This window comes from Mixophyes fleayi, chromosome 11 (assembly GCF_038048845.1).
Source record: "Mixophyes fleayi isolate aMixFle1 chromosome 11, aMixFle1.hap1, whole genome shotgun sequence".
Taxonomy (NCBI): domain Eukaryota; kingdom Metazoa; phylum Chordata; class Amphibia; order Anura; family Limnodynastidae; genus Mixophyes; species Mixophyes fleayi.
In genome coordinates this window covers 1,872,512-1,885,312 of record NC_134412.1, presented here as the reverse complement: position 1 = coordinate 1,885,312, position 12,801 = coordinate 1,872,512, and the positions used below count along the sequence as shown (strand labels likewise).

General features: G+C 48.7%; 1 protein-coding gene across 15 annotated transcripts in view; it reads left to right on the top strand.

The window, feature by feature from the left end:
- RAP1GAP (RAP1 GTPase activating protein) overlaps positions 1-12,801 on the top strand; it is a 122,949-nt gene that overhangs the window by 91,573 nt on the left and 18,575 nt on the right. For all 15 annotated transcript variants that reach the window (XM_075191377.1, XM_075191376.1, XM_075191375.1 and 12 more), the window contains 10 exons: positions 588-691; positions 2,409-2,487; positions 6,879-6,932; positions 7,231-7,314; positions 8,454-8,554; positions 8,663-8,792; positions 9,212-9,367; positions 10,887-10,958; positions 11,244-11,330; positions 12,185-12,325. In XM_075191377.1, the coding sequence (XP_075047478.1) occupies positions 588-691; positions 2,409-2,487; positions 6,879-6,932; positions 7,231-7,314; positions 8,454-8,554; positions 8,663-8,792; positions 9,212-9,367; positions 10,887-10,958; positions 11,244-11,330; positions 12,185-12,325 (1,008 nt within the window). The remainder of the gene's footprint in view (positions 1-587; positions 692-2,408; positions 2,488-6,878; positions 6,933-7,230; positions 7,315-8,453; positions 8,555-8,662; positions 8,793-9,211; positions 9,368-10,886; positions 10,959-11,243; positions 11,331-12,184; positions 12,326-12,801) is intronic.

Sequence of the window (12,801 nt, the reverse complement as noted above, 5' to 3'; positions counted from 1 at the left end):
ACAGGGGGACGCTGGCTACCGCACACTGACCCCGGTATGCAGGGAGACGCTGGCTACCGCCCACTGCCCCCGGTATTCAGGGGGACGCTGGCTACCGCACACTGCCCCCGGTATGCAGGGGGACGCTGGCTACCGCACACTGCCCCAGGTATGCAGGGGGACGCTGGCTACCGCACACTGCCCCCGGTATACAGGGGGACGCTGGCTACCGCACACTGCCCCCGGTATACAGGGGGACGCTGGCTACCGCCCACTGACCCCGGTATACAGGGGGACGCTGGCTACCGCCCACTGCCCCCGGTATACAGGGGGACGCTGGCTACCGCCCACTGACCCCGGTATTCAGGGGGACGCTGGCTACCGCCCACTGACCCCGGTATTCAGGGGGATGCTGGCTACCGCCCACTGACCCCGGTATTCAGGGGGACGCTGGCTACCGCACACTGACCCCGGTATACAGGGGGACGCTGGTTACCACACACTGACCCCATATTTAGGGTGACGCTAGTTACCGCACAATGACCCTAGTATATAGGGAGACGCTTGTTACTAGTCTGACAATAAATTATGCTGTTGTTGTGTCCTAGGAACATTTTAACTATTACTCAGTGGATGCTGCGCTGGGACATCTGGTCTTTTCCTTGAAGTATGATGTCATCGGAGACCAGGAGCACCTCCGCCTGCTGCTCCGGTACGTATTACATACCATACGTCGTTCATGTCAGAGCTTTAGGTGTCCTGACCGGAGGGGTGACTGACCGTGGTATGTATAGCCCCGGGGGGATCACACACAGTCTCTTATTACAGGGATTAGAGGGTCCCTTATTATTCCTGATGTCACAGTAAATGCTATTATATATCAGTTATTATATATTAGAGGACAGACCACAGAAGGAATGTCAGCTGACCTATACAGGAGAACACAACTAACATGTTAGATTATCATCATCATTTATTTGTATAGCGCCAGCAGATTTCGTAGTGCTTTACAATTGGGAACAAACAGTAATTAAACAGGGCAGCACGGTGGCTCAGTGGTTAGCACTTCTACCTTATAGCACTGAGGTCATGAGTTCAATTCCCCACCATGGCCTTATCTGTGTGGAGTTTGTATGTTCTCCCCATGTTTGCATGGGTGTCCTCCGGGTGCTCCGGTTTCCTCCTACACCAAAAAAAAAAAAAAAAAACATTCCTCCCCCCATATCAGCAAGATATCTATGAGGTGTTGTATACTGAAGGTCGTCATGCCACCAACTCACCACTAATTCTGTATATACTGGTAGGTTAATTAGCTGCTAGCAAATTGACGTGTGTGTGTGTGTTTAGACTGTAAGCTCCAATGGGGCAGGGACTGATGTGAGCGAGTTCTCTGTACAGCGCTGCGGAATTAGTAGCGCTATATAAATAAATGGTGATGATGATAATAAAACAATACTGGGTAATACATACAGACAGAGGTAAGAAGGTCCTGTTCACAAGCGTACAATCTATTTACTTCTTATATATAAACATTCCCAGCGTCTCTGTGATTCAGAGGTGAATTTATGTATTACCATTTATATATCGCCTACATATTATGTAGCGATGTACAGAGAATAATTTTTAATCATTTACATCAGTCCCTTCCACAGTTTACAATCTATAGTCACTACCAGACAGACACACTAGGCTTAATGGTGTCAGCAGCCAATTAATCTACCAGTAAGTGGGAGGAAATATAATGCTAACCACTGTGCCACCCTATATCTAATGCTAACCACTGTGCCACTCTATATCTAATGCTAACCACTGTGCCACTCTATATCTAATGCTAACCACTGTGCCACCACTCTGTACCTTTATAATGTACCAGCTCACCACGGTTGTGTTTTGCACATTTTTATATAATTGTTCTGGGTCATGAGAATGATTTGAGAGTTTTTATCAGAGTTTATGCAGTAAAGGAACTGTTCCTATTGCCACAATTGGGCCGATCAGCAGAAATAACACAATGATTGTATCAGTAAAAGTGCATTTTGTGGAGGAAGTGATGGGACATATATTATAGACAATACTGAGACGCTGAAGCAGTGTGTGATTCTTCATGATGATAAGCCCCAGAATACAATGTATAGCAGCATTAGGGACAGCTGGCGGTCATATAACGGAGCGCTGTATATTCACTTACTGTAACTATGGTGCTATAAGATATCAGCATGGTCATAGTTAGTATTCAGGAACTGCCAGATGTAAATGTATATAAATAGTCTGATATTTCATCTATTCACTTAAATGTGATGCGGATTTATATGGATATGTCGCAAGAACTGCATTAGAAACCACTGCCCCAGTGGATGATTTACTAATCTTTATGTGTTAGCACAATATACATGGAGTGAGACCCCTGATCGTCTGTTATCTTGTTTCAGGACAAAATGCCAAACGTACCACGACGTCATCCCGATATCCTGTCTCACCGAGTTCCCAAACGTTGTGCAAATGGCAAAAGTGAGAGGAGCATTTTCCTGATTCCTGACAGTTTTTATTAGCGTTTTAATGGTTTTATTTCAGGAGTGCAGGCGGGGGAGAGACCGCTAAAGGGGACATGTGAGAAATACAAATGACATTAACGGTGTAAAATCCATCTGACATGACACAATGGTTTCTTCTATTACTTATCATTATAGCCTGTATTACCTGTCTTTTGTTCTCCTTGTTAGATACACTGTCGGGCAGAATGTATCTAGCATGACCTGTAATGTAAAAATGTTGGTGTATGGGTCCATGTGCTGCGTTGTGATGTGTTCAGTGACGGGTGTTGGTGTATGGGTCCATGTGCTGCGTTGTGATGTGTCCAGTGACGGGTGTTGGTGTATGGGTCCATGTGCTGCGTTGTGATGTGTCCAGTGACGGGTGTTGGTGTATGGGTCCATGTGCTGCGTTGTGATGTGTCCAGTGACGGGTGTTGGTGTATGGGTCCATGTGCTGCGTTGTGATGTGTCCAGTGACGGGTGTTGGTGTATGGGTCCATGTGCTGCGTTGTGATGTGTCCAGTGACGGGTGTTGGTGTATGGGTCCATGTGCTGCGTTGTGATGTGTCCAGTGACGGGTGTTGGTGTATGGGTCCATGTGCTGCGTTGTGATGTGTCCAGTGACGGGTGTTGGTGTAAGGGTCCATGTGCTGCGTTGTGATGTGTCCAGTGACGGGTGTTGGTGTATGGGTCCATGTGCTGCGTTGTGATGTGTCCAGTGATGGGTGTTGGTGTATGGGTACATGTGCTGCGTTGTGATGCGTCTAGTGACGGGTGTTGGCGTACGGGTCCATGTGCTGCGTTGTGATGTGTCCAGTGACGGGTGTTGGTGTATGGGTCCATGTGCTGCGTTGTGATGTGTCCAGTGACGGGTGTTGGTGTATGGGTCCATGTGCTGCGTTGTGATGTGTCCAGTGACGGGTGTTGGTGTATGGGTCCATGTGCTGCGTTGTGATGTGTCCAGTGACGGGTGTTGGTGTATGGGTACATGTGCTGCGTTGTGATGTGTCCAGTGACGGGTGTTGGTGTATGGGTCCATGTGCTGCGTTGTGATGTGTCCAGTGACGGGTGTTGGTGTATGGGTCCATGTGCTGCGTTGTGATGCGTCTAGTGACGGGTGTTGGTGTATGGGTCCATGTGCTGCGTTGTGATGTGTCCAGTGATGGGTGTTGGTGTATGGGTCCATGTGCTGCGTTGTGATGCGTCTAGTGACGGGTGTTGGTGTATGGGTCCATGTGCTGCGTTGTGATGTGTCCAGTGACGGGTGTTGGTGTAAGGGTCCATGTGCTGCGTTGTGATGCGTCTAGTGACGGGTGTTGGTGTAAGGGTCCATGTGCTGCGTTGTGATGTGTCCAGTGACGGGTGTTGGTGTATGGGTACATGTGCTGCGTTGTGATGTGTCCAGTGACGGGTGTTGGCGTACGGGTCCATGTGCTGCGTTGTGATGTGTCCAGTGACGGGTGTTGGTGTATGGGTCCATGTGCTGCGTTGTGATGTGTCCAGTGATGGGTGTTGGTGTATGGGTCCATGTGCTGCGTTGTGATGTGTCCAGTGACGGGTGTTGGTGTATGGGTCCATGTGCTGCGTTGTGATGTGTCCAGTGACGGGTGTTGGTGTATGGGTACATGTGCTGCGTTGTGATGTGTCCAGTGACGGGTGTTGGTGTATGGGTCCATGTGCTGCGTTGTGATGCGTCTAGTGACGGGTGTTGGTGTATGGGTCCATGTGCTGCGTTGTGATGCGTCCAGTGACGGGTGTTGGTGTATGGGTCCATGTGCTGCGTTGTGATGTGTCCAGTGACGGGTGTTGGTGTATGGGTCCATGTGCTGCGTTGTGATGCGTCTAGTGACGGGTGTTGGTGTATGGGTCCATGTGCTGCGTTGTGATGTGTTCAGTGACGGGTGTTGGTGTATGGGTCCATGTGCTGCGTTGTGATGTGTCCAGTGACGGGTGTTGGTGTATGGGTCCATGTGCTGCGTTGTGATGCGTCTAGTGACGGGTGTTGGTGTATGGGTCCATGTGCTGCGTTGTGATGCGTCCAGTGACGGGTGTTGGTGTATGGGTCCATGTGCTGCGTTGTGATGTGTCCAGTGACGGGTGTTGGTGTATGGGTCCATGTGCTGCGTTGTGATGCGTCTAGTGACGGGTGTTGGTGTATGGGTCCATGTGCTGCGTTGTGATGTGTTCAGTGACGGGTGTTGGTGTATGGGTCCATGTGCTGCGTTGTGATGTGTCCAGTGACGGGTGTTGGTGTATGGGTACATGTGCTGCGTTGTGATGTGTCCAGTGACGGGTGTTGGTGTATGGGTCCATGTGCTGCGTTGTGATGTGTCCAGTGACGGGTGTTGGTGTATGGGTCCATGTGCTGCGTTGTGATTTGTCCAGTGACGGGTGTTGGTGTATGGGTCCATGTGCTGCGTTGTGATGTGTCCAGTGACGGGTGTTGGTGGATGGGTCCATGTGCTGCGTTGTGATGTGTCCAGTGACGGGTGTTGGTGTATGGGTCCATGTGCTGCGTTGTGATGTGTCCAGTGACGGGTGTTGGTGTATGGGTCCATGTGCTGCGTTGTGATGTGTCCAGTGACGGGTGTTGGTGTATGGGTCCATGTGCTGCGTTGTGATGCGTCTAGTGACGGGTGTTGGTGTATGGGTCCATGTGCTGCGTTGTGATGTGTCCAGTGACGGGTGTTGGTGTATGGGTCCATGTGCTGCGTTGTGATGCGTCCAGTGACGGGTGTTGGTGTATGGGTCCATGTGCTGCGTTGTGATGTGTCCAGTGACGGGTGTTGGTGTATGGGTCCATGTGCTGCGTTGTGATGTGTCCAGTGACGGGTGTTGGTGTATGGGTCCATGTGCTGCGTTGTGATGTGTCCAGTGACGGGTGTTGGTGTATGGGTCCATGTGCTGCGTTGTGATGTGTCCAGTGACGGGTGTTGGTGTATGGGTCCATGTGCTGCGTTGTGATGTGTCCAGTGACGGGTGTTGGTGTATGGGTCCATGTGCTGCGTTGTGATGTGTTCAGTGACGGGTGTTGGTGTATGGGTCCATGTGCTGCGTTGTGATTTGTCCAGTGATGGGTGTTGGTGTACGGGTCCATGTGCTGCGTTATAACATTCATATATATCACAGAAGCAGGTATCGGTGGCATATCTCCAGTCTCCCTCCCAACTACCCCCACTACCCTCAGCCGTCTCCTTTATATAACCTGAGGACTACCACCCCTCTGGTCATGTGGGAAAACTGCCCAATCCCAACAGAGGAACGGGGACACAGATAGCCAATCAGAGAGTAGTATAAAGAGACACACCCTCTAGAACAATTAGTATTACACAATGGTCTCTAATCCAGCACTGTGCACAATAGACAATCACATTCCATGTACACACAACACTGAACATACAAGGTACAATACAGTAAGGGAACTGATTAAACAATTAAACAAAGTGCAAATATCCCTGTTCTGTGTTAACCCATTAACGTCTGTACATAACTGAGCATCACCCAGAGATAACATAACGTATAATATTCTCACTGTGTCCTTTATCCATACATTATAAAGTTCACATGCAGGGTCTCCTCAGGCTATGACACGTATGTAACCTTATTACATAGCGGACCAATCTTACCTCATGTTGAGAATAAAAATATCCTAAGGGAAATACAGAGGGTAAAATATTATGAACTGCCAAGAGTAGAAATACCCAGAACGTGGGCTTGGATAATCACTATTAATAGATTTATTGATATCACAAATTACAATACATAGAAACATAGAATTTGATGGCAGATAAGAACCGCTTGGCCCATCTAGTCTGCCCGTTTTTTAACCTATGGTAACCTCAAACCCTGTTTGATCCTTAGTTCTTTGTAAGGATATTCTTATGTCTATCCCAAGCATGTTTAAATTGTATTAGTGTCTACCACCTCTGATGGGAGGATATTCCACTTACACACTACCCTTTCTGTGAAGTAGTTTTTCCTTCACATTTCCCTAGACAAATGTAATAACACCAATCAGAGTTCATCAGTTCGAGACTGTGAAGGCCTAAATATCAAATTCATGAAAATACTCAGTCATTGCCTCACCGGGAGCCACTGTTCTCTGTTACCAGTCATGGCTTGATGAACGCAATGCCTTTCAATGACCTTACTGACATTAATTCTAATGCACATATGGAAAATAGCGGTGTTATATAACATATAAAGCAACCTGCAGCTTGGATAATGCATTTAGTAGCAGAGAGGACAGAGCAAGGGGGGGGGGGTAGGGCAACTAGTGATAAACTTGTCTTCTGCTAGTTTTAGAAACACAACATTTTGATGCAGGAAAACAGACAAAGCCGTTTCATGCTGATCTATGTTTTTCAGCTGGTTTGTGAAGATGTGAACGTGGATCGATTTCATCCCGTCCTCTACCCAAAGGTGAGTCAATGGAAACTCAATCCCGTTACATAGACTGTAACACGGAATCTGATACATTGTATGACACAATACTCTGCCTCTCCCCAGAATACAATCTCCTGCTAATATCTTATCCCTGCTGCCGTCAGGGACGATTCACTTATTACAGGTCACACAATCTGTCATTATCATGTATAAAACTAGTGATTAACGGATGAGAAGCGTAGTAACGATGGTCTTGGTGATGCAGTGTAATATCATATAATAACTTGTGTTCATTATTAATCTTTCTTTACCCCCCTTTCATTTTTACTGACAGGCGTCACGTCTCATCGTCACATTTGATGAACACGTCATCAGCAATAACTTTAAATTTGGTGTAATCTACCAGAAAACAAAACAGGTCAGATTGTTGGTGTCTCAGGAGACGTATGTGCAAATGGGATCTGTCTAGGGACAGGTGTTGGCGTATGGGTCCACGTGTCTAGCGAGGGATGTTGGTTTAGGGGTCCACGTGTCTAGCGAGGGATGTTGGTTTAGGGGTCCACGTGTCTAGGGAGGGATGTTGGTTTAGGGGTCCACGTGTCTAGGGACGGGTGTTGGTTTAGGGGTCCACGTGTCTAGGGACGGGTGTTGGTTTAGGGGTCCACGTGTCTAGGGACGGGTGTTGGTTTAGGGGTCCACGTGTCTAGGGACGGGTGTTGGTTTAGGGGTCCACGTGTCTAGGGACGGGTGTTGGTTTAGGGGTCCACGTGTCTAGGGACGGGTGTTGGTTTAGGGGTCCACGTGTCTAGGGACGGGTGTTGGTTTAGGGGTCCACGTGTCTAGGGACGGGTGTTGGTTTAGGGGTCCACGTGTCTAGCGAGGGATGTTGGTTTAGGGGTCCACGTGTCTAGCGAGGGATGTTGGTTTAGGGGTCCACGTGTCTAGCGAGGGATGTTGGTTTAGGGGTCCACGTGTCTAGCGAGGGATGTTGGTTTAGGGGTCCACGTGTCTAGCGAGGGATGTTGGTTTAGGGGTCCACGTGTCTAGCGAGGGATGTTGGTTTAGGGGTCCACGTGTCTAGCGAGGGATGTTGGTTTAGGGGTCCACGTGTCTAGCGAGGGATGTTGGTTTAGGGGTCCACGTGTCTAGCGAGGGATGTTGGTTTAGGGGTCCACGTGTCTAGCGAGGGATGTTGGTTTAGGGGTCCACGTGTCTAGGGACAGGTGTTGGTTTAGGGGTCCACGTGTCTAGGGACAGGTGTTGGTTTAGGGGTCCACGTGTCTAGGGACAGGTGTTGCTTTAGGGGTCCACGTGTCTAGGGACAGGTGTTGCTTTAGGGGTCCACGTGTCTAGGGACAGGTGTTGCTTTAGGGGTCCACGTGTCTAGGGACAGGTGTTGGTTTAGGGGTCCATGTGTCTAGCGAGGGATGTTGGTTTAGGGGTCCACGTGTCTAGGGACAGATGTTGGTTTAGGGGTCTATGACTAGTGACGGATGTTGGTTTAGGGGTCCCTTTGACTTGTGACCTCTGTTGATATACCCTTTCCTTTACTTTTAGACCACAGAAGAGGAATTGTTTAGTACTATAGATGAGAGTCCAGCCTTTGTGGAATTCTTGGACCTGTTGGGTGAGAGAGTCCTCCTGCAAGACTTTAAGGGGTAAGTCTGCATTTTTGGTGGAAGGTCATTCGTTACATGTGTCCCTACAGATCGGTATTTCAATGGTTTACCATAATGACACACAGATTACACTGTCTGATATTACAGTTTCCGGGGAGGTTTGGATGTGGCCCATGGACAGACTGGGACAGAATCCATCTACTGCAACTTTCGTGGCAAAGAAATCATGTTCCACATCTCCACCAAGCTGCCCTACACGGAGGGCGACGCTCAGCAGGTAGTCGGAGAGACGGCAGTCTCTGCCTGGAACATGTCGTATGTATATCGGTGAAAAACCTGGGGGGGGGGGGGGGGGGACGGTGAGCTCTGTACCCACCTTACTCAGCACTCGCTGGAGCATTCATTACTGAATCCTCAAATCAATAATGCAGAGAAACTCAAAACCACATTGGTCACATTAAATAAAAATTAAACTGTTCCTGTTGTTGGACGACACAATTAAGTTTATTTATCAAGATCGGTGTCGCCTCCGAAATCTCCATAGAAAAGTTATTATTATCATTTACATCAGAATATTACGTAGCACCGTACATGAGGAGATCATGAAACGCATAAATAACATACAATGATAAAGAAGTCCCAAATAGACACGTGTAACTTGGGCCTGTTGGTGACACCCGGCTTCTTGTTGTTTAGTTGCAGAGGAAACGACACATCGGTAACGACATTGTAGCCATAGTTTTCCAGGACGATAACACCCCCTTTGTCCCCGACATGATTGCATCCAACTTCCTGCACAGCTACATCGTGGTACAAGTGGAGGAACCCTGCACCGAAAACACTGTGTACAAGGTAATCACTCCAGATTAACACCGTGTGCAAGGCATTCACTCCAGATTAACACCGTGTACAAGGTAATCACTCCAGATTAGCACCGTGCGCAGGGCATTCACTCCAGATTAGCACCGTGCGCAAGGCATTCACTCCGGATTAACACCGTGCGCAAGGCATTCACTCCAGATTAACACCGTGTGCAAGGCATTCACTCCAGATTAACACCGTGTGCAAGGCATTCACTCCAGATTAACACCGTGTGCAAGGCATTCACTCCAGATTAACACTGGGATAAAAGGTATTCAAATCTAGATTAATATGGTATGCAAGGTACTGACTCCAGATTAACCCGGTGTACAATGTACACTACTGTATTGTCATTATGTAGCGAGTAAAACTCTCATGTTGTCAGTACATTCTCTGTAATTCCGGAAACTCAGATTATCTCGATGATATCCCTCCACAATGTGGAAATGCAGTAGGATGTCTGGTTGACGATGATCAGTGGTGACGGGAGCCGGTCGCAGGTCTCTCCCTTGTCTGACCTAATTTATATTGATGGAGACTGTTCCCTGACTGCAGTCACGTTCTCCTGCTGCACAATGTCCTGGATAGTATTATAATGCTCTGTGCATGGATGGGATATGGGGTATATAAACTACATACTGACAACACTATATATGTTATATAGGGGGATGTGTTATAGAGGGTAGATTCCCTGACAATAAAGCCGCACAGAGGACAGCGGTCACATACGCTGCGCGTGTACTGCAGCGTTATCTCCTGATATGAGAATACATGTAGGATAGCGCCTCACACTGCGGCATCATGCCAACACGACATCCCATGTTGCAGGATGAGATGCTGGAGAGAGCCACTGATATAGAAGTGTTTATATAATCCCCCAGCAGTAGCAGAGGTTGCGTGTTGCCCTATACTAGGGGGGTCCTGTGCACCAGTCACATAAAGGAGGCTGCAATGAGCGGCGTTTTAGGAGAAGTGTATGCCAGGCTGTTGCTGGGCGACTATGGGTGCGTCAGGGGACAGGGAGGACCCATTTGAACATAACTAAATAGTCGCAGGTCGACATGTATTGCGGCTAATTGACCCTTAATGTGATACCAAGAAAGGAAATGTTATCTAACCTGATGTATGAAATAATATATTAATATATAATGTCATTATCTATTCGACAGTGTCTCCCTCCCCTACAGTGTCAATTACAAGGATATTAAATAATTCACTGAGAAGATTGATGTCCATATAAAGACTGTTAGTAGTCTGGATACTCATAGGTGACTTCTAATATCCGTTAATGTATAGCAGAAGAAGTGTAATGTCCTCACTATGAGCACAGTTTATAGATCTTATACATATTTACTGTCCGTGTGTAATATAGTGATTAAGTCTGTATAGCGACATCGTCTCTATTGTATCTAATGCGTAATCCTACACCCAATACATTGTGAGGAGCGTTGACAAGACGGTGTCCTGTAACCACCTCTATTACTGACGTAGTGCTGTGTAACCATCACAGGTCTCGGTGACAGCCCGGGATGACGTGCCTTTCTTTGGTCCATCACTTCCAGAACCGGCAGCTTTCCGCAAGGTAGGAAGGAGATGTCTATCATGGATATATTCCCAATCAGCAATCTGCAGAGAGTATAATATGCCTGATAACAGAGGACAATTCCTTTCATAAGTCTTGAGTTGACCCTGAACACCTCAATTCAACCTACTGTATATCATCAGATATCAGTCAGATATTACAGGGGTATATCTGATCTCTGGTTGCTGGCAGGACATGCTGGAATTTGTAGTTTCCATGCAACTGGAGATTCACAGATTGCATATGTCTCTGATGCTTCTATGTTCTGTCTTTTCATTTATTCAGGGACCAGAGTTTCATGAATTTCTGCTGACTAAGCTGATCAATGCGGAGTACGCCTGCTATAAAGCCGAAAAATTTGCTAAACTGGAAGTAAGAGATTGTCTCGCACTGAAGCTGGTTTCAAATCTTGGGTTAGAGGAGGGTGACTGTTCCTGTCCCGGGCTAGAGGAGGGCGGCTGTTCCTGCCCCCGGTTAGAGGACGGCGACTGTTCCTGCCCCCGGTTAGAGGACGGCGACTGTTCCTGCCCCCGGTTAGAGGACGGCGACTGTTCCTGCCCCCGGCTAGAGGACGGCGACTGTTCCTGCCCCCGGCTAGAGGACGGCGACTGTTCCTGCCCCCGGCTAGAGGACGGCGACTGTTCCTGCCCCCGGCTAGAGGACGGCGACTGTTCCTGCCCCCGGCTAGAGGACGGCGACTGTTCCTGCCCCCGGCTAGAGGACGGCGACTGTTCCTGCCCCGGGCTAGAGGACGGCGACTGTTCCTGCCCCGGGCTAGAGGACGGCGACTGTTCCTGCCCCGGGCTAGAGGACGGCGACTGTTCCTGCCCCCGGTTAGAGGACGGCGACTGTTCCTGCCCCCGGCTAGAGGACGGCGACTGTTCCTGCCCCCGGCTAGAGGACGGCGACTGTTCCTGCCCCGGGCTAGAGGACGGCGACTGTTCCTGCCCCGGGCTAGAGGACGGCGACTGTTCCTGCCCCGGGCTAGAGGACGGCGACTGTTCCTGCCCCGGGCTAGAGGACGGCGACTGTTCCTGCCCCGGGCTAGAGGACGGCGACTGTTCCTGCCCCGGGCTAGAGGACGGCGACTGTTCCTGCCCCGGGCTAGAGGAGGGCGACTGACTTAGGCTTTGTGTTGTAGCCATAAGTTTCGACTGTTCTTAAAATAAGGACACTTGCTGCTCTGGCGGTTTCTTTTAATAAGACCCTATTACCGTCCTCCCCAGGAGCGCACACGTGCAGCGTTACTGGAGACCCTGTACGAGGAGCTTCACATTAACAGCCAGTCCATGATGGGCCTGTGCGGGGACGATGACAAGATGGAGAATGGAGGCGGTGGGGGAGGGGGCTTCTTTGAATCTTTTAAGGTGAGATACAAATCATATTATGGGAAGGACTGTTGATGTATATGTATTATTCCTATCTCTGGGCTCAGAGATTGATTTCTGGGAATATTTTAATACTCATGAATGGTCATCGATGGAGGAAAGGAGTTTAGGTGAAGACTACAGCACGAGAGCAAATAGTGGTATCAGAAAGGACTTGACGAGCACTAATAAGGGACCAGGATATTGGGGATTATCTTTTCTGATTTCAGTTGTGGTCAGAGTGTGAGGTTTGAGGAGAGACCAGCAGCTGATGTTAATTGGATGGAGAAGAAAATTTAAATTTCAAAGTAATGTTATGAACAATGAAAGATGTATAAAATTCTAACAAATATCCTAGGCAGGGGTCATTTACCAGGGTCTCCTGAGCAGGACCCCTGGATGTCTATCTGTAGGTGAGAAGACTTGCTCATCTCTATATAAGAGCAGTGTATAGTGACACCTAATGGCAGGAGGAC